At 38.8% G+C, this 26170-nt stretch overlaps 2 protein-coding genes and 1 long non-coding RNA gene across 4 annotated transcripts in view; 2 read left to right on the top strand and 1 right to left on the bottom strand.

Moving 5' to 3' along the window:
• LOC101162654 (potassium voltage-gated channel, subfamily H (eag-related), member 3) overlaps positions 1-26170 on the bottom strand; it is a 63195-nt gene that overhangs the window by 18987 nt on the left and 18038 nt on the right. The window lies entirely within an intron of this gene.
• Positions 6110-8820, top strand: LOC144983584 (uncharacterized). The gene is made up of 5 exons (XR_013647318.1): positions 6110-6245; positions 6779-6890; positions 7527-7628; positions 8298-8402; positions 8726-8820. It is a non-coding gene; the product is annotated as an uncharacterized LOC144983584 (long non-coding RNA).
• LOC105357411 (uncharacterized) lies at positions 11438-25332 on the top strand. Of its 2 annotated transcripts, XM_078930345.1 has the most exons (12): positions 11438-11658; positions 12368-12479; positions 13404-13505; positions 14402-14503; positions 14964-15065; positions 15725-15823; positions 17585-17704; positions 17787-17906; positions 20500-20701; positions 22836-22877; positions 24679-24795; positions 24982-25332. In XM_078930345.1, exons 1-12 carry the CDS (start codon positions 11579-11581, stop codon positions 25197-25199), a joined length of 1416 nt encoding a protein of 471 aa, XP_078786471.1. In that variant the 5' UTR covers positions 11438-11578; the 3' UTR covers positions 25200-25332. The 2 variants fall into 2 exon arrangements, with proteins under 2 accessions (XP_078786471.1, XP_078786482.1); XM_078930356.1 differs by lacking the exon at positions 22836-22877.

Below are 26170 nucleotides of genomic sequence, written 5' to 3'. Positions count from 1 at the left end.
TACCAAACAAAAGTCCTTCTGGGTAACAACTATATTGTTCAATGTCATTTGTTATTTGTGCAAGGACTGTTGATTTCAAACGAGTCTTTATAGGATCCTTCCATATGCTAATTGTCTTTTGTTTTAGTTTTTACTCTAAGGTTAAATTGTCTTCATTAAAACTTACTGTGTTCTAACTTTAAACTTTCTCTTAATCAACTATTTTCAAGTTTTTCCAATTGTTATACAGACAATTTTCACAAAAGACATTCTCACCACAGACAATTCTTTTAAAAACTATTTTGAAATGAAATATTGAAATTGAATATCCGTGGGTGATTTGTCCTCCAAGCTCGGGTCATCTACCAGAGGCCTGGGAGTTTGAGGGTCCTGCAGTATCTAAGCTGTTCCTAGCATTGTACTTCTCTGGACTGACAGGCCTGAGGTCTTTCCAGGTATCTGTTGCAGCCACTCCTCCAGCTTGGGGGTTACTGCTCCAAGTGCTCCAATTACCACTGTCACCTTCACTTTCCATGCTTTCTCCAGTTCCTCTTTGAGTCCCTGGTATTACTCCAGTTTCTCATGTTCCTTCTTCCTGATGTTCCCATTGCTTGGCACTGCCACATCCACCACAACGGCTTTCCTCTGTTCTTTGTCCACCACTACAATGTCTGGTTGGTTCTCCATTACCGTCCTATCAGTCTGGATCTGGAAGTCCCACAGAATCTTTGCCCTCTCATTCTCTACCACCTTCGGAGGTGTTTCCCATTGTTTTGACCTTGGGGTTTCCAGTTCATATTGTGCACACATGTTCCTGTATAATATTCCAGCCACTTGATTATGGCGCTCCATGTATGCTTTACCTGCACTAAGGCTTTACCTTACACCCTGCAGTTGTGTGCTGGATTGTTTCAGGCGCCTCTTTGCACAGCCTACACCTTGGGTCTTGTCTGGTGTGGTAGATCTGAGCCTCTATCGTTCTGGTGCTCAGGGCTTGTTCCTGAGCTGCCAGGATGGTGCTTCAGTGCTGTCCTATACGCCAGCCTTTCTAGCCATTGGTAGGACTTCTTGATATCAGCCACTTCGGTTATGGTCGGTTGGTACATCCCATGCAGGGGTTTGTCCTCCCATGAGGATCTGTCCTCCAGCACTGTATCCTCTGCTCTCCATTGCCTGAGACATTCACTGAGCACACTGTCAGTTGGGGCCTTGAGCTTGATGCACACATGCATCTTGGATGTTTCATCCCGGCCTCCTTCCTTGCGGCTAGCATACAGTCTCAGGGTGCTGGATTTGGGATGGAACCCTCCATGCATGGTGGGGATTTTTCGTGTTTTAACATCCATGGTCTGTATCTCTTTCTTTGGCCATCTTATTATTCCTGCAGGGTATCTGATAACTGGCAGTGCATAGCTGTTAATTGCCCGGGTCTTATTCTTGCCATTGAGCTGGCTTCTTAGGACTTGCCTTACTCGTTGGAGGTATTTAGCTGTTGCAGCCTTCCTTGTTGCCTGCTCCAGGTTGCCATTTGCCTGCGGAATTCCAAGGTACTTGTAACTGTCCTCGATGTCTGCTATTGTTCCTTCTGGGAGTGAGACTACTCCCGTGTGGACTACCTTGCCTCTCTTTGTCACCATCCGGTTGCATTTCTCAAGCCCGAATGACATCCCAATGTCAGTACTGAAGATCCTGGTTGTGTGGATCAGGGAGTCAAGTCATGCTCGCTCTTAGCATAAAGCTTGATATCATCCATGTAGAGGAGGTGACTGATGTTGGCCCCATTTCTGAGTCGGTATCCATAGCCAGTCTTTTTGATTATTTGGCTGAGGGGGTTCAGACCTATGCAGAACAGAAGTGGGGACAGAGCATCACATTGGTATATCCAACATTTGATGGACACTTGTGCAAGTGGCTTCCCATTGGCTTCATGGGTGGTTTTCCACAGCTTAATTTAGTTTCTTATGAAGGCTCTTAGAGTCCTGTTGATGTTGTACAGCTCCAACCATTCAGTGATCCACGTGTGTGGCATTGAGTCATAAGCTTTCTTGTAATCAATCTAAGCTGTGCACAGGTTGGTGTTTCGTGACCTGCAGTATTGAGCGACTGTTCTGTCAACCAGGAGTTGGTGTTTGGCTCCTCTGGAGTCTCTGCCAATGCCCTTCTGTGTGTTGCTCATGTATTGATCCATATGCCCATTTATCTTGGTTGCAATGATGCCTGACATCAGCTTCCATGTTGTGGACAGACAGGTTATTGGGCGGTAGTTGGATGGGACTGCACCCTTTGAGGGATCCTTCTGGATCAGGATTGTTCGCCCTTCCGTTAGCCATTCAGGGTGAGTCCCATCTCTTAGCAGCTTGTTCATTTGTGCTGCTAGGCGCTCGTGGAGTGCGGTGAGTTTCTTTAGCCAGTAGGCATGTATAATGACAGGGCCCGGTGCTGGTCCGGTCCAGTTCTTCATACCTGAGACTCTTCCTTGGATGTCTGCCACTGTGATGGATACTGGATTCTGTTCAGGGAGGTTGCTATGTTCATTTCTCAGAGAGACCAGCCATTGGGCATTGCTATTATGTGCTGCCTCTTTCTCCCATATGCTTTTCCAGTACTGTTCAGTTTCCAGCCTTGGTGGGTCTGCTCGGCTGTTTTGACCCTGCCACTGAGCATACACTTTCGCTGAGTTGCGAACAGCCTGTTTATTCATCTGGCTTCATTGTCTCTTGTGTACCTCTTTAGGCGGCTGCTCAAGGCTAGGAGCCTTGGTTTGGCAGTTTCCAGTGCTTCAGGTATGGGCATCTGGCTGTATCTCTTAGGTACTTGCTTTCTTATTGTACTTCTTTGAGCCTCTGTCAGCTTACTCACATCCTTCTGAGTTGCCTTGATTTTGGCCTCTAACCGTTGCTTCCATGGTAGGTATTGTTGTTTTCTCCCATGGTTGCTCTTATAGCCAAGCATCTCAAGGATCACTGCTGCTGAAGTGTAAACCAGTTCATTGTTTTCTGTGATGGTTGTGGTAGGAATTGCCCTCAATGCTTCATTCACAGTTTCCAGGAGACTTTCAGGTGGTACATAACTTAACTGTTGTAGCTGGTATCAGGGTTGCCTAGTGTTCATTCTAGACATGATCTTGTCTTTCAGGCCAGTTGCTGCCTCGCTCAGCATATCTGTAGTTGTTGGAGCTGTGTACCCAAGCTCAGGGTGGGAGTGTGGTATAGCCTCCTGTCTGACCTGTTGTTCTGGCTCTCCCGTGGTATTATATTGTGGCTTCAATCTCAAATTGTGATAGGAGTTGCCGATTGTAGATGTTAGAGCATTGGGCTACCAGTTGTTGGCAGTTATCCTTGATTGTGGGTTTCAAAGCATCCATTCATTCCACATTCTCTGCATTCTCTGAGGGGTTACATGCAGAGAATGTAACCCCTCTGGGTGGAATTACTTGAGTAGTAGCATCGCAGGACTGCTTGTGGGTCCTAGTACTTGTTTAAGCATAGTTGGAGGCAAAGCCTTTAGCCACCAAGCCCCTGTCTTATGGGATAAACTACCATCTTATGGAAGAGAGGCCGAAACAGTTTCTACATTCAAAGATAGGCTCAGAAAATTCCTTTTTTGACAGTCTTATTGGCAGACTAGCTAGTAATCCGAGAATGCTTAAGTTACTATGAACATGTTTGAATTAAACTTATTAACAGTAAGAGTTGTTAATAGGCTGCTAGAATTTAGTGCTATGGTGCACTGGGGTTCTGTCCTCTATTCTCGATCATTTATTTATCATTCAGTTCTCCATAGCTCTGTTTGGTGCAGTGTGATTCATGCATTGTCCCCTTTTTCCCACTCTCCAAGTGATTCCAGATTCCAGTTGTGCTCCTGATTTCAACATGTACCTCGCCTCTGGCTCGTCCCACGCCCCTAGCCATCCCCCAACTCCATCTGGATGAACCCCATCTGCTGGACTATTTAGACATGTAGTTGTAATGTTAGATAAGCTAATTCTTCTCTTCTCTAAGACATCTGGTGTCTGACCATCCTGGGGAGGATCCCTCCTTTATGTGGACACCCCTGAGGTTTCTTCTTTTTTTCCTGGAATCGTTTTTTTTTTTTCAGGAGGTTTCCTTAAAGAGAAGGAGGGTCTAAGGCAGGAGTCTGCAACCTTAACTACTCAAAGAGCCATTTGGATCAGTTTCCACATATATTAAAACACAGGGAGCCACAACAGACTTTGGAAAACCTAGTGTTTCCAGTTAACGGCATAATTTAATAATAATAATAATAATGGATTGGATTTATCTGCGCTTTTCAAGACACCCAAATTTAACTGGTTTTGAAACATTTCAATCGCTATTCACTTCTCATTCAATTTCATTAAAAATTTATTGTCTTCAGAGGCAGTCCTGGCTAGTTTGACACCTTGGGCAAAACAAAAAATATATATTTTGTACTGTATTATTAAACATAAGAAAAAAATGCTTGTATAGTTGAATTCACAATCAACATATAGTGTGTAGTTACATTTAACACGTATCTGTCTGTGTTTTCTTTCTGAAGGCTGGGTGTTTTTTGGTAAAAACTGACAAATTTCTCGGTTTTTTTTTTCTTGAGCTGAATACAACCTTGAAACCAATTATGAATTAATAAATTCAAGTAATTTCCGTTTGCTTCATGAATGAACAATGGAAACTAGAGGACATATTCTTCTGTTTTTTGTGCTTAAGTGTCGCATAAAACTTACTTAAAAAGAAACAAATGATTGTGTTCATTGCATGTGAAGCATTGACTGTATATGATAATGGCAGAGAAGCTTAGATGAAATACATCAATAAAATAATTAACAAGACTGGTCTAATTAAGTGTAAACCTTCATTAGCCAAATGTTGCTCCAAATTTTACTCCTCCATCAGTAAATTTGGACGTATTTGGTGCCTAGCAAGTTTTAACTTTGGACCCGGCACACATTCCTTTACCCTTGGAGTGTTTTTCTTCTTTCTAAACTGGACGCTCAACTTTTGATCTTTTGTCCATTTTCCAAAAACCTAAAATAGACTTTTAAATCTCTCAAACATCCAGACTTAAGATGAGTGAGGTGATGGAAACAAATTCCCTTTGAATGCAGACTTCTTTTTGCTCTTTCTCTTTTCATAAAATCCAGTAAAGCCAATATAGAATATACATTTTATGGATGACAACTATTTTTTATTAGGAACCAGCTGTTGGTTTGTTGCAGGTTCTTGAATCATAAGCAGTGAGTCTCAGCCCCTCCCCCGCCTCTCTACTTGTTCATGTCCTCTGCAGCTGCGAGTCGTTTTCCCACTTGTAACCCCCCATGCGCTCCTCCAGTGTACTCTACACAGAGAGGGCTAAACACAGTTGTCGTAGCAGAAAGGTGACAGGATAGTAGGGGTGCCCTAGCACAAATGAAGTTAATTTTACGTGGAAATGGGTGGTTTTAGTGTAGAAAACCTAAGGGGTTGGGGACTGTCAATTTTTTTTTTTTTTTTTGGGTGCCCGTGTTCCCACAACAAGATTACCACTGACTGTCTTTTTGGAAGAACTTTCCATCCCATTACAGTCTCTTGTCCACAACCGAAGACACACCCCCTCCGCGCATTCACGCTGCTCTCCTCCTCCTGCCCACTCACACATACCAACAGTGATAAAGGCACCACAACAATTTTAAAACATAATAGTTATTTTATAAAACCACAGAGAGCTGCAGCACAGAGATGAAATAGCAACCTGTGGCTCCGGAGCCACAGGTTGAGCAAGAATTGCAATTTGCCACAACACAAATGTTCAACGGCCATCCTTTCTCGCACATCTAACCCTAACCGGATCAGGGAGGGCAAGGGCAGCAGAAGAGGATATGGGAGACTTTGGCACAGTCATTTCAGTAGCTATGTCACGAGTCAGAGCATTTTAAAGCATCTGGTTTAGATCTGCTCCTGATCCAATGCAATTTTAATTAGGAAAAACGTACAAACTTATCTTTATTCATGTATTATTTTATGTGTCCTTTATTATGAAAAACATTTCTACAAGAACATGTTAAAAAACACAAAAACAAGATTTTCATTTGCGTGGATCTTTTAATATTTGTATAGGGAGCCAGGTGGACCTCTCAAGAGCTAAATGCTGAAAGTGTGTATATTCTACCCAATAAGAACTCATTTACATGATTAAGTCATCACATGTACACCACACCCACTTCTTGGACCTCTTACAGGCATGATTGCCTAAGCTTGGAGAAAAGGCCTTGGTAGCAAGCAAAGTAACAGGTAGGTTTTTTCTTTTTTTGGTGGGGTGTTGATGTTTCTTAAGTCTGTCTCTGCCTTTTTTGCAATGAAAACTACATGCACTCAGAATCAAATGGAAGAACGTTCACATAAAGGAAATACAGTAGTCAACATTGAGCACATGTTGCTAATACTAGCGCTAATGCTAGCGCTAATGCTAAAATAGCAGTACATCATGACTGAGACCTGAAAGTTTTAAAAAGAGAATCCATGAAGCCTGAAGCCCTCACTGCTCTTTCTAGCCTAACTGCATATTGGCTGATAGTGTCATATTCAGCTCTGCAGCAAAGGATTAAATGTTCATGAGGGATTTTCCTGTGGTAGCTATGGGACAGGTGTTAAATTTGTACTTGAAGGAACTGACTTTATTTCCATGCGCATAGTTCAGAACATTACCAAATTTTATGCATGCACTATTATAATATTGATTTTATTTAAAGATATTTAAATACATAAATTTGCTAATACATAAGTGTTATCAACTAAATCTTATGACTTTACATTTGTTGTGATAGAGCCAAAATGGAAAGAAAAAAACAAAGGATGAGAAAGAAAAAACCAAGGATTCAAACAAAACCTGATCAAACATTAAGTCACGTCTCGGCCCCTGAAGAGTTGACAACAGAGGTAAGATGGACAGTATGTGTTAGTAGCTGCAACTTAGCAATGTTTTCAAAGAAAAGAGTTGATATAGTAAGCAATGACTGACATTAATTTAGTGTAATAATACTGTACTTAAGTAACCTTTAGTAGAGGTTTTGTATTTTGCAGTTACTGCATGTATTTTTATTTAAATTCCTTTATTTGTGCACTTGATGCCTTACACACAAATTACAAAGTTGAACTTTGTGGGGTCTTTTTGTACAAACCTTCCCCCAACTTTTTTCTGACTGGCTTGACTTTTACACACACAAGTTTCTAGCTGTTCTTGATGGGGCCCTCCCGTCTGCTAATTACCTTTTTTCTTGGTGTTATCTCTAAAGTTAACATGTCTTCTTAGAACTTCATAGATTCTTTTCTTAAAACTGTGTCTTCATCATCTGTTTGGTTTCACAGACTTTTCTTAACTCTTTTTCAGTGTATTTTCATGGAAACGCTTTTTAAATGCACACTATTCCTTTAAAAAATGCTATATTGTCATATTAAACATTCTTAGACTATTTATCTAGCCTTAATTATAAAGTGTTTACAAAAACTTGTCTATTAAGGTAAAGTCAAGCAACTATAAAGTGCTTTATCTCTGTTTTCATTTTTGTTCTGTAGGTGGTGGCACTCAAACGTGGAGACACCAGAACTGGGGCAAAGAAACTTTCACCTGATCATACATCAAGTCATGTCTTGGCCCGTCAAAAAATGACTACAGAGGTAAGGTGGACAATACTTGTTGTAGTCATTTGTGCTAGTAATTATACTGCAACTTGGCAATGTTTTCACAGAAAAGAGTTGACATAGTTAGCAATGACTGACATTCATTTAGTGTAGTAATACTGTACTTAAGTAACCTTTAGTAGAGGTTTTGTATTTTGCAGTTACTGCATGTATTTTTATTTAAATTCCTTTATTTTTGCACTTGATGCCTTACACACAAATTACAAACCCGAGCTTTGTGGGGTCCTTTTGTGCAAACCTTCCCCCAACTTTTTCCTGACTGGCTTGACTTACACACAAGTTTCTATCTGCTCTTTATGGGGCCCTCCCGTCTGCTAATTATCTTTTGTCTTGGTGTAATTTTTTAAAGTTAAAATGTCTTTCTTAGAACTTCATAGATTCTCTTCTTAAAACTGTCTCTTCATCATCTGTTTAGTTTCACAGACTTTTCGTAAATCTTTTTCTGAGTATTTTCATAAAAACGCTTTTTCAATGCACGCAATTCCTTTTAAAAATTGCTATATTGTCCTATTTAATGTTCCTGGACTACATATCTAGCCTTAATTATAAAGTGTTTACAAAAACTTGTCTATTAAGGTAAAGTCAGGCAACTATAAAGTGCTTAATCTCTGTTTTAATTTTTTTTTTTTTTTTTTTTTTACATAGGTGGTGGCGGCACTCAAACCTGGAGACACCAGACCTGAGACAAAGAAACCTTCACCTGATCAAACATCAAGTCACGTCTTGGCCCGTCAAACAATGACAACAGAGGTAAGGTGGAAAATTCTTGTAGTCATTTGTGTTCGTAGTTATACTGCAACTTGGCAATGTTTTCAAAGAAAACATTTTTCAGAGTATTTTCTCAAAAAAAGTATTTTCACAAAAATGCTTTTCAATGCACACAATTCGTTATAAAATGCTATATTGTCACATTATACATCCTTGGACTTCATATCCAGACTTAATTATAAAGTTTTTCCAAAACCTTTGTATTAAGGTAAAGTCAGGTCACTATAGTCAGTCACTATAGTTAGTCACTATAGTCACTATAAGGTGCTTAATTTCTGTTTCCATTTTCTTTTTCTTTCCTATAGGTGGTGGCACTCAAAGCTGGAGACACCAGACCTGAGGCACAGAAACAATATTATTATACTTGGGTTTTTATATTATTCTTACTATTTTTTTGTATATTTTTTATACTTATTATTTTCTTTAAGAATTACTGATCTTGTATGAGTTACTGTAAATAATGATGTAAAAATCTGGCTATAAATGTAAATGTGTTAAAAAAGTTTGGTTAAAGTTTGTTTAGAAGTACACATAAGGCTGCAAGCAAGTGGAAAGTAAGGAAAATGTATGCTATGTGTTTTGACAGTTTGCCTTTACAGCTGGTCTGAAAGGAACAATAAATCTAATTAAGAAACAAAAAAAAATGTTTTTGGACCTTAATAAAATACAAAAGCTAATTGTCTTGTTTCGGCGTGTAGTACAATCCACGTATTGACACATGGATGGCAGTGATGAGTCCAGAGTGATATGATTAAAGTTCCCTGATATCACCACATCTGCCTGAGGATGTTGGGTTTGAAGGTCTGTTACTGAAGTGAACACAGTCTCCAGAGCTTTTTCCATGTGCGCTCCTGGTGGGTTGTAAACACAGAGGGCCAGAACCTGCGTAAACTCCTGAGGTAGGTAGTAAGGCTGGATGCTAACGGCTAGCAGCTCACAGTCTTTAGAGCAGATTCTTGTCTTTACTGTGAAGTGTCTGGGATTGCACCACCTATTGTTTATGTACAATATGAGGCCACCACCTTTGCTCTTGCCACATGCTGGCCACATGCACTGTGGATAAGATGGGTAAATCCACAATGCAATTCGGTATGTCAGCTGTTAGCCAAGTCTCCGTTAGCATGATTAGGCAGCTCTCCCGGTAGATTTTTTTGGCTCCTCATCAAGACTTCATCGGACTTGTTGGACAGTGCATTAACGTTCCCCATGATCACAGATGGAATAGGTGGCTTGTGTTTCTGCCGATGTTCCCGTTTGGCTTTAGCTATCGCCTTTAGCTTTGCTCCAGCACGGGTGCCCCTGTATCGCTTTTTTACTTCAGGAGGAAAGTTATGTTTTACTCCAGTACCGGTCTTCCTTAGAGCCAAAAGTTCAGTTCTTGAATAAACAAGTCTCTGGGGGTAAATGTCCTTTTTACGTACTTCCATTCATTACATCCATTCCAAACAGTAGCTGACTAGCTGCCATGCTGCTGCATCGGCGCCATCATTTGGCACCTAGCAAGTTTTAATTTTGGAACCCACCTGCATTCTTTTATCCTTGGAGTGTTTTCCTTCTGTCTAAACTGGACGCTGATCTTTTGATCTTATGTCCATTTCCGCAACCTTAAATGGCCTTTTAAATCTGTCAAACATCCAAACTTAAGATGAGTGAGATGATTGAAACAAATTCACTTTGAAGGAGACTCCTTTTGTTGTTCTCTCTCTTTTCATAAAATCCAGTAAACCCAATGTAGAATATTAACGTTATGGATGACAACTATTTTTTATTAGGAAGTAGCAGTAGCTGCAGGGTCTGGAATCATAAGCAATGAGTCTCAGCCCCTCCTCCGCCTCTCTACCTGTTCACATCCTCTGCAGCTGCGAGTTGTTTCCCTCAACTTGCAACCAGTGTTAGCAGATTGGGCGGTTTTGGTTCTAAATTTGCGGATAAAAATGGCTTTGGGCGGGTATGCATAATTTGGGCGGTTTTAGGGTCTGTTCGGCGGGTTTTTCCCCCTCATGAATATATAATAGCGGACTACGTTAGGCTGGCTGGCTATTGAAGTCTTATGTTCTGAAGCTCCGTGAACGCACCAGGTAGAGACGCTTAATGGGTTCTGTCATCTAACCTTACCCTTTTCAACCCTTCTAACCCGCCAAATTATCCGAAACCCTTGTCTCATACCCCCTCTAATGCCCTCCCCACTCTGTGATGGGGAGGGAGAGCCCCAGAGGATCCCGGCGAGCCAGCCCCCAGGTCCGTCCCACCCATGCACTCTCGCACACACACTCACAATCTTCGGGTTGCCCCCCACCCCCCCATCCGTGGGATGGAGGGCGGCGCCGACGCAACCCCAGAAAGAAACACCCCCAGTGAGCCACGCCAGCATGACCCACCCATCCAGTTCCTGGAGCCCTATGTGCCTGTGTGCAAATAGTGCAAATTGAATTAATTTTACGTGGAAATGGGTGGTTTTAATCTAGTTTAGGCTAGAAACCTTTTTTTTTTTTGGGCGCTGGTGTGTCCCCTACGAGATTGCCACTGTCTTTTTAAAAGAACTTTCCATCCCATAACAGTCTCTGGTCCCGCTACGTGCATTCACGCTGCTCTCCTCCTCCTGCCCGCTCGCACATACCAACAGTGATAAAGGCACTACAAAAATCTTAAAATATAATAGTTATTTTATAAAAACTACAGAGAGCTGCAGCACAGAGATGAAATAACAACCTATGGCTCCGGAGCCGCAGGATGAGCCAGAATTGCAATTTGCCACAACACAAATGTTCAACGTCAATGCTTTCTCGCACATCTAATACTGAGCGGTTCAGAGAGGGCAGGGGCAGTGGAAGAGGATATGGGAAACTTTTGCACAGTCATTTCAGTAGCTGTGTCACGAGTCTGAACGTTTTCAAGCATCTGGTTTAGATCTGCTCCTGATCCAACACAATTCTAAATAGGAAAAACTACAAACTTATTTTTAATAATGAAGTCTTTTAAATGTGTCCTTTATTGTGAAAAACATTGCCATAAGAAAATGTTAAAAAAAAAAAAAAAATTTCATTTGAGTGGATCTTTCAATATTTGTGTATGGAGCCAGGTGGGCCTCTCAAGAACTAAATGCTGAAAGTGTGTATATTCTACCCAATGAGAAGTCATTTACATGATAAGGTCATCACATGTACACCACGCCCACTTCTTGGATCCCTTATAAGCCTCGTGCTTGGAGAAAAGGCTGTGGTAGCAAGCCAAGCAGCAGGTAGGTTTTTTTTTCTTCTTTTTTTTTTTTTTTGGTGGGGTGTTAATATTTTTTAATTCTGTCTCTTGTTTTTTTTTTTTTTTGTAATGACAACTACATGCACTCAGAATCAAATGCAAGAAATAAAACATCAAGAAAATACAGTAGTTACAACATTACAACATGAGCACATGGTGCTAATGCTAGCGCTAATGCTAGCATTAATGCTAAAATGGCAGTGCATCATCACTGAGACCTGAAAGTTTTAATAAGAGAATCCATGAAAACTGAAGCTTCTTTTTAGCTTTACTGCATGTCGGCTGATGGCGTTATATTTGGCTCTGCAGCAGAGGATTAAATGTTCATGAGGGATTTTCCTGTGGTAGCAATGGGACAGGTGTTAAATTTGTACTTAATGGAACTGACTGTTTATTTCCATGCCCATAGTCCAGCATGTATAAAAGAAATTAAGCCTTAATATTATAAAAAGTATAACCGGTCTTCTTATTTTTTTAATGCATCCCTATTTTTTCTATACACATTTGGGCTATTTTATTTTATTTTTTTAACATATTTTGTGTTTTTTCTTACAGTCTCATCCTGAACATTACCCAATTTTAAGCATTGCACTATTATAAAATTGATTTTAGTCAAAGAAAGTTAAATAAATCAATTTACTAGGCATAAGTGTGATCAGCTGAAACTTATGATTTCACCTTTGTTTTGATAGAGCCGATATGGGGAAAAAAAACCAAAGGATGAAAAAGAAAAAAAGAAGGATTCAACCTGCATCTGATCAGACAGAAAGTCTCGTCTCTGTGCCTCAAGAGATAACAACAGAGGTAAGATGGATGCCATACACACAAATAACAAACTTGAACTTTGCGGGGTCCTTTTGTGAACATCCCCCCCCCCCCCCCCCCCCCCCCCCTCCCCGCAACTTTTTCCGGAAAAGCCAGACTTTTACACACACTAGTTTCTAACTGCTCTTGATGGGGCCCTCCCGCATGCTAATGATCTTTTTTCTTGGTGTTATCTCTAAAGTTAACATGTCTTTCTTAGAACTTCATGGATTCTCTTCTTCAAACTTTCTTTTCATCGTCTGCTTAGATTTACAGATTTTTCTTAGCTTTTTCCAAGAGTTTCTTCACAAAAACGCTTTTTCACATGAATGCCGGTTTTGCTACTTCACGGATTTGCATTGTGTTCTGCATTCTGATTGGCCAAAAAGAGGAGCAGTGAAATACACCTGAGTCACTATTTGTCCCACTGTACTTTGTATTTTTTTTCATAATCATTTTTAATTTTCTCCCGTTTAATCCAATTACTCGGGTCGCGGTGGGCGGGGCTAATCTCCGCGATTTGAAGCCTTCTGTCCACATTTATGATTAAAATTATTATTTGACAGCACAGTACAGAAGTTATTTTTTGAAAAAAACGTTTCTAAAGTACTTTTATTTGTGAAACAAACGCTTAAGCCTGTAAAATGGTTTGTTCTTTCTTTTCAATGAATAACAGAGTACTTAATTGTATAATAATTGTAAAAAAAAATAGAGGTTTCTACTTCACGGATTTTGCCTATCACGGGTTCTTCTTGGAATGTAACCCCCGCGAAAAACAAGGGTTTACTGTATTGTCATATTAAACGTACTTGGACTTCTTATCTAGCCTTAATTATAAAGTACTTACAAAAACTTGTCTATTAAGGTAAAGCCAAGCAACTATAAAGTGCTTAATCTCTGTGTTTTTATTTCATTTTTTTGTAGGTGGTAGCACTCAAAGCTGGAGACAGCAAACCTGAGGCACAGAAACTTTTACATGATCAGACAGAAAGTCACGTCTCTGCCCCTCAAGAGATAACAACAGAGGTAAGATGGATGCCATACACACAAATAACAAACTTGAACCTTGCGGGGTCCTTTTGTGAACCCCCCCCAACTTTTTCCGGAAAGGCCAGACTTCTACACTCACTAGTTTCTAACTGCTCTTGATGGGGCCCTCCCGCATGCTAATGATCTTTTTTCTTGGTGTTATCTCTAAAGTTAACATGTCTTTCTTAGAACTTCATGGATTCTCTTCTTCAAACTTTCTTTTCATCGTCTGCTTAGATTTACAGATTTTTCTTAGCTTTTTCCAAGAGTTTCTTCACAAAAACGCTTTTTCACATGAATGCCGGTTTTGCTACTTCACGGATTTGCATTGTGTTCTGCATTCTGATTGGCCAAAAAGAGGAGCAGTGAAATACACCTGAGTCACTATTTGTCCCACTGTACTTTGTATTTTTTTTCATAATCATTTTTAATTTTCTCCCGTTTAATCCAATTACTCGGGTCGCGGTGGGCGGGGCTAATCTCCGCGATTTGAAGCCTTCTGTCCACATTTATGATTAAAATTATTATTTGACAGCACAGTACAGAAGTTATTTTTTGAAAAAAACGTTTCTAAAGTACTTTTATTTGTGAAACAAACGCTTAAGCCTGTAAAATGGTTTGTTCTTTCTTTTCAATGAATAACAGAGTACTTAATTGTATAATAATTGTAAAAAAAAATAGAGGTTTCTACTTCACGGATTTTGCCTATCACGGGTTCTTCTTGGAATGTAACCCCCGCGAAAAACAAGGGTTTACTGTATTGTCATATTAAACGTACTTGGACTTCTTATCTAGCCTTAATTATAAAGTACTTACAAAAACTTGTCTATTAAGGTAAAGCCAAGCAACTATAAAGTGCTTAATCTCTGTGTTTTTATTTCATTTTTTTGTAGGTGGTAGCACTCAAAGCTGGAGACAGCAAACCTGAGGCACAGAAACTTTTACATGATCAGACAGAAAGTCACGTCTCTGCCCCTCAAGAGATAACAACAGAGGTAAGATGGATGCCATACACACAAATAACAAACTTGAACCTTGCGGGGTCCTTTTGTGAACCCCCCCCAACTTTTTCCGGAAAGGCCAGACTTCTACACACACTAGTTTCTAACTGCTCTTGATGGGGCCCTCCCGCATGCTAATGATCTTTTTTCTTGGTGTTATCTCTAAAGTTAACATGTCTTTCTTAGAACTTCATGGATTCTCTTCTTCAAACTTTCTTTTCATCGTCTGCTTAGATTTACAGATTTTTCTTAGCTTTTTTCCAGAGTTTCTTCACAAAAACGCTTTTTCAAATGCATGCAGTTTCTTTAAAAAATGCTATATTGTCATATTAAACGTACTTGGACTTCTTATCTAGCCTCAATTAAAAAGTACTTACAAAAACTTGTCTATTAAGGTAAAGTCAAGCAACTATAAAGTGCTTATTCTCTGTGTTTTTAATTCATTTTTTTGTAGGTGGTAGCACTCAAAGCTGGAGACAGCAAACCTGAGGCACAGAAACTTTTACCTGATCAGACAGAAAGTCACGTCTCTGCCCCTCAAGAGATAACAACAGAGGTAAGGTGGACAATACTGTTGTAGTCATTTGTGTTAGTAGTTATACTGCAAGTTGGCCATGTTTTCAAAAAAAACTGAGGAAGTTGTTAGCAATGACTGATTTTAATTTAGTGTATTAATACTGTACTTTAGTAACATTTAGTAGAGGTTGTGTATTTTGCAGTCATTGCATGTATTTTTATTTAAAATTCCTTTTTTTTGCACTTGATACCATACACACAAATGACAAACTTGAACTTTGCGGGGTCCTTTTGTGGAACCCCCCAACTTTTTCCGCAAAGGCTTGACTTTTACACACACTAGTTTCTAACTGCTCTTTATGGGGCCCTCCCGCATGCTAATGATCTTTTTTCTTGGTGTTATCTCTAAAGTTAACATGTCTTTCTTAGTACTTCATGGATTCTCCTCTTCAAACTTTCTTTTCATCGTCTGTTTAGTTTTACAGATTTTTCTTAGCTTTTTTCCAGAGTATCTTCACAAAAACGCTTTTTTTCAAATGCATGCAATTCCTTTAAAAAATGCTATATTGTCATATTAAACGTACTTGGACTTCTTATCTAGCCGTAATTATAAAGAATTTACAAAAACTTGTCTATTAAGGTAAAGTCAAGCAACTATAAAGTGCTTATTCTCTGTGTTTTTAATTCATTTTTTTGTAGGTGGTAGCACTCAAAGCTGGAGACAGCAAACCTGAGGCACAGAAACTTTTACATGATCAGACAGAAAGTCACGTCTCTGCCCTTCAAGAGATAACAGAGGTAAGGTGGACAATACTGTTGTAGTCATTTGTGTTAGTAGTTATACTTCAACTTGGCCATGTTTTCAAAAAAAACTGAGGAAGTTGTTAGAAATGACTGATTTTAATTTAGTGTATTAATACTGTACTTTAGTAACATTTAGTAAAGGTTGTGTAGTAGACTTTGGTAGAGGTTTTCTATATGCCAGTCATTGCATGCATTTTCTGTTAGTCATTTTAATTTCAGTCTTGAAAATTTTGCATTCTAGAGATTTTTGCTTTTACCCTGGCAAATTCATAGTGCTTTTATTTTGGTAACTTAAAATACAGAAAGGTAAGAGTCTACATTGTCTGATTTCCAAAACAAGTAACCCTAACCCAAAACAAAATATATTTCAGTATAAGAAAAAAAAACCCAGAATGAATTTGCCTTAACCAATAAGGTTCTAAAGTATAATAGAGAAGGTAAAGTGCTGTTTATTTTCAATATTGCTAACTGTAGCTTCTCCAGTACTTTTAAACGTAGCGTAACACAGGAGCCTGAACTGTACTTCAAACATAAAGGGGGGGGGGGGAAGAAAAATTCTTTCCAGAAAAATAAAGTGTGGTGATGAAGTAGCACCATCAAAGGATTAAGAAGATGCGCTAATGTGGCAAAGGTACCTTTTTTTAAGTATATTAGTACAGTATGCACTGTGGAGCCAGTTTAGCTCGTGCTGGTTTGCGGCGCCTTCCGTCCGTGAAACCCGGGTTCGACTCCGGGCTGCTCCCTGTTCCCTTCGCTACCTCTGCCAATTCCAAGCCCGGTTTGAGAAGGTTGCGTCAGGAAGGGCATCCGGCGTAAAACATTGCCAATTTTACCATGCGACTCGTTCGCTGTGGCGACCCCTGATGGGAGAAGCCGAAAGTGGAAGAAGAGTACAGTATGCACTGCCCTGCTGCAGCTACGCTTTCTCACACACACAGAAGTAAAACAGTAAACGTCAACGCCACGATGTTGCCTTTTTTGTAGTGGTTGTACACATCACTCTGATCGACCAGGTCACGAACTAGAATCTATTGCTGTGAGGTTCTGCAGGACTTTGTCCCACTTTGCCAATAGCATTTTAGCCGATGCTAAGTGCATTAGCCGCTGTGCAGCTGCAGTGCTACACTCGTTCTTATCTGATTCTGCTAAAAAGCACAGCAATCCATATCTTTATATGTTACCGGCAGCAACATGGCTCAGAGTTTCAGTTTGTACCCATCCTAAGTAAAAACTAAGTAGTTCATGTCTCAACAGCAAAAAAAGCTGTCTCTAGCTGAGATCTTACTCTTGTTTTGTGTGTGTAGAGCTGCTCAAAGAGGCTCTGTGTTCTCTGCTGCCAACTAGCTTTGGAGGGTGAAGTGGAAAAAAAGAAGGATGCAAAGAAATAACTAAATAAATATTGCCCTGGCAGAAACTTGAATCGATTCAAGTATTCGCCAAATGAACTATCGCGATATATTGCCGAATAAATTTTTTCTAACACCCCTAATGTTAATTATGTACATATTTACAATAGTCAACATTTGTATGTATTTTATATAGCTTTAGTTTTTCAAGCTCTTTTTTTTTTACATTCCTGCTTTGTGTAGTCTTATTTTTAAAGTGAGCAGTTATTAAACAAGTTTAATGTTTGTCATTTGATTGACCACATTTTATGTTCATTGAAATCGTTTTTGACCTATGTCAACAACTGTATTTATTTTTCAAGATCAGAATTGATGCTAACTATTTTTCTGTTCATTTTTTTTTTCAAAGCATAAAAATCCTCATGTTTATCCTCTGGGAGATTCAGATACTGTTGTCACTGACATAGATTCCCATGCGGACTCTGAAATTGACAACATCCCAAAACTGAAAAGGACAAAAAGCATTATTGTAAGTCATGACCATTTGTAGTTTTTTTGTTTATCTTTTTTACTTGCCAGAAGAATAATCACATTCTAAACTTATTTCACAGATGGATGTAATACCAGATTTCACAAAAGCCCTCTTTGATTCGAGTGAAGACAGCGCATCAGCAATCCCAGGTCCATCAACCTCCCTTTCTTACAGACCAAGGAGAAAACCTTACAAACATGTGAGCATGAATTTTCTTTTTAACTACTTCTCTGAGGAATTTGCTTGTAATAAATAATTATTTTAGAGCTTTTGGTTTCAAAATTGAACTTGTTCTTTCTTCTAAACATGCTGACACCAACTTTTAATATATTTTAGAGGGCCTATATCATGCAAAATCCACTTTTTACAAAAACCACTGCAAAGTGGTATCCGTTCATGCATCTCTAAACATTCCTTTAAAACCCTGCTGTCTGAGTACCAGTCCCTCCCAATCCACGAAAATGAGCAGGTCCTCACAATGATACGTATAAACATGAAAGAACAGCGAAGAGTTTGCACTGCCAGCACAGCCCCCAGGCTAAGACACGCCTGCTTTCTCCACTGAGCGAGCAGGGTCGGCTTTCATTTTAGCATCGACTCTGAGAAGTGGTTCTTCATGCACCTAATCTGCAGAGAGAACAATAGCTCACTGCCAAGGCTGGCTCTAGGTTGACATCATAAAAGGCGGAGCCTCATAGATTGAGGCATATAATTTCCTAGTAGAAAAAGAAGCTTGCAAAAATGACTCGTATTTCATAAAAAAAATGTTCTTTAGTGTGCCAAAATGAACATTTTATCATGTATATGGATAGTTTACTCAGAAAGGATTCTAAACAGCATGATATAGGCCCTTTAATGACAAAGGCCTAAATGATCCAACAACCTGTCCTTAGATGCATCTGCTTGGTTATTTTTTAATGTTCAGAACATTATTATTATGTTTTTTAGAGTTATTGATCTTGTATGAGATACTGCAAATAATGATATACAGTGTTGGACAAAATAGTTGGTACCCCTCGGTTAAAGAAAGAAAGTCCACAATGCTCACTGAAATGACTTGAATCATTCAAAAGTAACAATAAATTAAGATTTATTGAAAATTAAATTATCGAAATCAGCCATTACTTTTGTGTCGTTGATTAACAGAATTATTTAAAAAAAAAAAACTAATGAAATAGGGCTGGAAAAAAATCATGGTACCCATAACTTCATATTTTTTTGCACAACCTTTTGAGGCAATCACTGCAATGAAATGGTTTCTGTATTTGCCAATGAGCCTTCTGCACCTGTCCACAGGTATTTTGGCCCACACCTCATGAGCAAACTGCTCCAGTTGTCTCAGGTTTGACGGGTGTCTTTTCTAAATGGCATGTTTTAGCTGCTTCCACAGATGTTCAATGGGATTCAGATCTGGGCTCATAGAAGGCCACTTCAGAATAGTCCATCGCTTTTCTCTCAGCCATTCTTGGGGGTTTTGGCTGTGTGTTTTGGATCGTTGTCCTGTTGGAAGACCCATGACCTGCGACTGAGACCAAACTCTCTGACACTAAGCAGCACATTTCTATCCAGAATGCCTTGATAATCTGGAGATTACATTTGACCTTCACAACTTCAGGACACCCTGTGCCAGATGCAGCAAAGCAGCCCAAAAACAGAACTGAGCCTCCTCCATGTTTCACAGTAGGGATAGTGTTCTTTTCGTTGAATGCTTGATTTTGAGTCTACCAACATAGAGCTGATGTGCCTTACCAAAAAGCTCCAGTTTTGTCTCATCTGTCCAAAGGACATTTTCCCAGAAGCTTTGTGGCTTGTATACAAATGCATTTTTGCAAATTCCAGTCTGGCTTTTTTAGCATTTACTTTCAACAGTGGTGTCCTCCTTGGTCGTCTCCCATGAGGTCCACTCTGGCTCAAACAACGACGAATAGTGCGATCTGACACTGATGTATCTTGATCTGGGTGTTTACCTTTAATGTCTTTGGAGGTTGTTCTGGGCTCTTTGGATACAGTTCCAACTAGCCGTCTCCTCCATTTATCATCAATTTTCCTCTTCCGTCCAGGGAGGTTGGCTACTGTCCCGTGGGTCTTAAACTTCAGAATAATATGTGCCACTGTGGTCACAGGAACTTCAAGCTGCTTAGAGATGGTTTTATAGCCTTTACCTTTACCATGTTTGTCTATAATTGTTTTTCTAATGTCCTGGGTCAGTTCTCTCCTTGGCTTTCTGTTGTCCATGTTCAGTTTGGTTCACATCTTTTCACCAAACAGCAACGTGACTATTTGTCTCCCTTTAAATAGGCAGACTGACTGATTATGGGTTTGAAAACAGTTGTGATGTCAGTTAAAGGACATACCTGAGTTCATCATGACCCCCTGGACAATTAGTTCTCAGTCTTTTATGGAGGTACCATAATTTTTGTCCAGCCCTATTTCAGTAGTTTTTTTTAAATAATTCTGTTAATCAACAACTCAAAAGTAATGGCTGATTTTAATTATTTAATTTTCAATACATTTTAATTTATTGTTACTTTTGAATGTTTCAAGTCATTTCAGTGAACATTGTGGACTTTCTTTCTTTAACTGAGGGGTCCCAACAATTTTGTCCACCACTGTAAAAATCTGTCTATAAAAGTAACTCTGTTCTTGTAAAGTATATTGATGTATTTGTGAAAAAAACTATTTAACTAATTATCTAAACACTCATTTGACAGTTCTTTTTTGATCAAGCTTTCACATTAATGGAAAAAGAAATTTGAAGATTAATTTTCATTTGCCTTTTTTTTCTTTTTAAGACCAGAGCAATTGATTTATCATCAGATGAATCAAGTGGAGCTAGTGACCAAGAATATATTCCAAATCCAAGGGAGGAAAGCACAGACAGTGATGCTAGCATGGAATCTGAAAGTAAAAGAAAGAAGGAAATCAGACAAACGCATAGCAAGAGGCCTTTCAAGAAGACCCAGCAAAAGGGTAGAAAGAGAAAATGCCTCAAAGGTAATCTGGAAAGTACACAAAAGCCCACAGATGGCAGACAGGATGCAAGTACAGATAGTGACAAAGAATTTACGAGTCCCAGGGAGCAAAGCACAGACAGTGATGCTAGAATGGAAAACAAAAGTAATAGAAAAAAGAAAGCAATTAAACGAACGTATAGCAAGAGGACAAACGTTGAAGCTAATCTTGAAGGTACACAAAAACCAACATCTGACAGACAGAATGCAAGTGAACATGTAACGTCAACTCTTGAAGAACAGCCATCAATCTTTGTTAATCCGGTTTTAAAAAAGCAGGATGGCTCAAGAAGTTACAACAAGAAACATTACTGCTTTTACTGTGGACAGCTAGTTCAAAAGATGTCAAGGCATTTGATCCGTAGGCATAATGACAAAATTGATGTGATAAAAGCCACAAGCTTTCCAAAAAACTCAAAAGAAAGACGTATACAGCTAGATTATATTAGGAATAAAGGTAACTTTCAACATAACAAAGAGGTTATGGAAATAAGTCAAGGCAAACTCATTCCCTGGAAACAACCAAAAAATAAAGCTAAAGGAGAAGAATTTGCTCATTGTGTCTACTGCTATGGGCTTTTTACAAAACGTGTGATGTGGCGTCATTTTCAGGTCTGCAACTTTAAGCCAAAGGAAAACTCTTCAAAACCAGGTAAAACAAGAGTCCAAGCTTTGTGTGCATTTGCAGAGCCTGCTCCACCTGGTTTCCCTGATGCTTATTGGAAATTCCTAAGTGAAATGAATCAGGACAGTGTAGCTGTTGCAGTAAAGAAAGATCACTACCTCCTATTGTATGGTAACAGATTGTTTCATAAGAACAAGAAAGTAATTTCTCAACATCAGTACATAAGACAAAAGCTCAGAGAGCTTGGAAGATTTCTACTGGAATCAAATAAAGTTTCACCTGTCAAGACCATCAAGGACCTCATCAAACCAGAGAAATACAGTCAAGTTGTGACTGCTGCCAGATCCCTGGCAGGATTTAATGAAGAAACAGGCCAATATCATCACCCGTCACTTGCACGAAAAGTCGGACACAGCTTACATTCTTTTGCTATGTTTGTAAAGTCTGAAGGACTAAAATCTCGGGACAAACAAGCTGTACAGGATGCTGAGCAATTTGCACAGCTGTACCAAGAAAGTTGGCGGTTTGATATCGCAAGTCAGGCACTAACCCAACTTGATCAGGCTAAATGGAATTCTCCTCAACTCTTACCATTCACAGAGGATGTTCAGCAACTTCACTGCTATTTATCAGAAAAACAGCAACACCAGTTGAGTGCCCTGAATCAAGAGTCTTCTCCTATAAACTGGAAAGACCTGGCAAAAGTGACACTAGCACAAATTATTCTCTTCAATCGCCGGAGATCAGGAGAGGTATCCAGGATGCCTTTGTCAGCATACTTATCAAAGGACTTGTCAGACAACTGCAAAGATACCAATTTGGCTCTTACCACACTTGAGCAAAAACTTTGCAAACATTTTGTGAGAATCACAATTGCAGGAAAGAGGGGAAGGAAAGTTGCTGTTCTTTTGACACCACTTATGAGAGAGTCCCTTGATGTGCTAACCAAGAAGAGAGAAGATTGCGGTGTGCTGAGTGAAAATGGGTATTTGTTTGCTTTGCCGCATTCTTTTCATTACCTCAGAGGGTCAGATTGCATACGACAGTTCGTGAATGAATGCAGTGGGCTAAAAAATCCCACAGCACTTACCTCAACAAAGCTCCGGAAACACATTGCTACGATGTCCACAGTTTTAAATCTTAAGACCACAGAACTAGACCAGCTGGCAGACTTCCTCGGTCATAACATCGAAGTCCACCGAAAGCACTACCGTCTTCCAGAGGGCACCCTTCAACTGGCAAAAATAAGCAAGGTTCTTTTGGCGCTGGAGCAGGGACGCCTTGGAGAATATAAAGGGAAGAGTTTGGATGAAATTCATCTTGATGTGAACGGTATTTAATTAAGAGATTAAAAAATTTTTGTTCATAGATTTTTTCATTTTAAGACTCTCACCTCCCCTCTTTTGACTTTGTTCCATTGAAATTCAGCATGATAACTTATGTATACTGTATATATCTTCTTACATGAAACTTTTTCTCTCACAATTTTTAGAAATAATTGAATTGGATGGAACACCACAACAGGAAATGGAAGGTATGTTGATACTCCTAACTAGGGCTGAACAAAATAAGGAAAACTAGCGATATGCGATATTAGTGATCAATATTGCTACAACGATTTAACTTGCAATGTATGAATAAATAGCAAAAAAAACAAAAGCATCATTTCCATTTTACTGCAGTTTAATTTAAATAAGAGTCAACATACCTTAAATTACACTTTAAATGAAACTAGTCTACATGGGAGGCGAGCATCTAATATAAAAGGGGTCCATCCGACTGGTCAATTATATAAAGGGGTTCATCCGACTGGTCAAATGCAAAAATGGATTTATTTGATTCGCTAAATACTAGTGGTGTGACGATAACCGCATCACTGCAGTGATGACTCATCACTGCATGTTTTTTTTTAAAGTTATGCATATGGTGCGTGATTGGAACTATACTAAACACATTAAACACATTCATCTTTGCTGATAATTTACTTTTTCAGCTAGTCCTGTATTCATACTTCAAGGGCTTCTGGGGGAAACCTTTTATTACTGCTCTCCTTCACTCCCTGCACCACGGCTCTCACCCCTTCTATTTATTAAACCGCTCCAGAGCGGTTTAATAAAGAATCAATCACCGTTCTTCTCGGGGAAATCTTTTGTTACTGTTCTCCTTCATTCCGTAACACCAAACATGAATGCGCACCCCCAACACACTTGTGCGCGCTCCTTCCTGCTACACACGCAGTACGCTGACAAACATACACATAGTAATTCTACAACACCTATATAGTTAGTTGATAGTTCATTAGATAGGTAGTAGTTAGTTGTTACTGTTATTTGTTAATGAAGAATACTGAGTTGTAATTATTATTGTATTATTATTAATTGTGACCCGGCCGCCGGGGGATTTTGTGTTCAGATCTGTGAAATCAGTGAAACCAGGTGGAGCAGGCTCTGTAAATGCACACAAAGCTTGGACTCTTGTTTTACCTGGTTTTGAAGAGTTTTCCTTAGGCTTAAAGTTGCAGACTTGAAAATGACGCCACATCACACGTTTTGTAAAAAGCCCATAGCAGGAGACACAATGAGCAAATTCTTCTCCTTAGCTTTATTTTTCAGTTATTTCCAGGGAAAGAGTTTGCCTTGACTTATTTCTATAAACTCTTTGTTATGTTAAAAGTTTTCTTTATACCTAAAATAATCTAGCTGTATACGTCTTTCTTTTGAGTTTTTTGGAAAGTTTGTGACTTTAATCACATCAGTTTGGTCATTATGACTACGGATCAAATGCCTTGACATCTTTTAAACTAGCTGTCTACAGAAAAAAAAAGGGGGGGGTGGTTTGTGTGGTTAACCAATACACCGCGACTCCTGCTAAACTTTCCACATGGTCTTGTTTGGCCAGGGAAAGATTTTACATCGGATGCCCTTCCTGACACAACCATCTGTATTTTACTGGGTTTGAGACGGGCACAATGAGACCCTAGCTTGGTTCCCCTCAACGTTACATTATTAGTATTATGTTAATGCATTCATTATTCATACTTACCTCTTCTTGTTTATGAACATTTTTAGTTATACTGGGAAATTAACATGATAATATATTATAGTATCTATGCCTATTTGGCGTTTGTGAGAATTGAATATAAGGCTCAGTATTAAACCAAGCTGTAAAAAAAAGAAAATTAAGCTTTCCATCTTTTTGTAAAAAAATGCTTTTAGCAATGTGCAACTTAAAAAAGATAAGTATAATTGGAGGGCAGAAATTGCACATAGCAAACAATTTCTGCTATCATAGATGGATTTTGTGTTCAATCGGCTTAAAGGTTTATTTCTACACAGATCAAGAAATTGATCCTATGGAAATTCAGGTGCCTGAAGATGTGAATATACCAGAATGTACTTCCACAAAAGAAGGGAGCAACCACACCAACCAGGCAAGGCCATTTGGAAAAAAAGGTAATTTTAAATACATTGAACCATTAGCGTAGTTATGATCATTTCATTGAAGTTTTTAAGTATAAGTAATATTTATGATTTCCTCTTTAAAACTATTTACTTTCTTTAGCTGCTATTTAACTAAAGGAAGTTTAAGGAAAATGATTTACAACTATTTTCTTTGTGTTTCCTGTCATTTTGAAATAGAAAGACAAACAACAGTGAAAAGACCTTGGACAACAGAGGAGTGTGCTGCTGTGGAAAAGCACCTGAAGAAGTACATAGTCCTAAACCAGGTTCCAGGAAAGCTAGACTGTGAACTCTGCATTTCTGCAGAACCGGAATCTCTGAAAAACAGAGACTGGAAAGCAGTAAAATATTATGTAAAAAATCGGATTACTTCAGTGAAAAGAAAATGTAGGTAAATTAATGATGAAAGATTTCCTGAAAGAAAAAAAGGTAAAATTTTAGTTTTTTTCCCAGCTACTTCTGCTTTTTATGCCAGCATCTCAAAACTTTCTCAGCATTTTTTTTATTCAGTTTTTACACAGGAAGTGGCAGCTCATAATATTGTTTAGTTTCAAGTTTTTTATTCCAACTTGCTGGGATTTTGTTATATTTCTTTAGCATTTAACTGAACAGGTTTTGATCCTCATTTGAAAAAAATATACTTTCAGACAAATCTTATTTTTATTTTAGAAAAAAAGCTTCAAATTTCAAAAGCTGTTTAATGTTGTTGAGGTTTTGCAACATTTGGTATTGCTGTTTATCTTAGACTGACAATGTTTAGTTAAATTGTTACTGAAGATTTACACATTTCTGAATTCTGTTTTTCCTTTGTAATAAGTCCATTTTATATAGATGGAGTTTTGTCACTAAACGGGTCAATTTTACAACTTGTTTTAATGCACTTCTTAATCTGGGCCCATTAAAAAAAAGTTTTATTAAAGTTTGTTTTTGCACTTATTCCAATTGTTTGAGTACACATAAGGCTGCAAGCAACTGGAGAGTGAGAAAAATGCATTTTATGTGTTTCTAACAGTTTGCCTTTACAGCTGGTCTGAAAGAAACTACAGTAAACCCTTGTTTTTCGCGGGGGTTGCGTTCCAAAAAGAACCCGTGATAGGCAAAATCCGTGAAGTAGAAACCTCTATTTTTTAACAAGTATCATACAATTAAAAATTCTATTATACATTGAAAAGACAGAACAGACCATTTTACAGGCTCAAGCATTTGTTTCACAAATAAAAGTACTTCAGAAACGTTTTTTTCAACAAATAACTTCTGTACTGTACTGTCAAATAATAATTTGAATCATCGATGTGAACAGAAGGCTTCAAATTACGGAGATTAGCCCCGCCCACCGCGACCCGAGAGTAATTGGATTAAACGGGAG

The sequence above is a fragment of the Oryzias latipes genome, chromosome 2, assembly GCF_053564925.1.
Source record: "Oryzias latipes strain Hd-rR chromosome 2, Olatipes_Hd-rR_3.1".
In the NCBI taxonomy this organism is placed as follows: Eukaryota; Metazoa; Chordata; class Actinopteri; order Beloniformes; family Adrianichthyidae; genus Oryzias; species Oryzias latipes.
The sequence above is the reverse complement of the archived record's forward strand: the minus strand, read 5'-3'. Positions and strand labels throughout refer to the sequence as shown.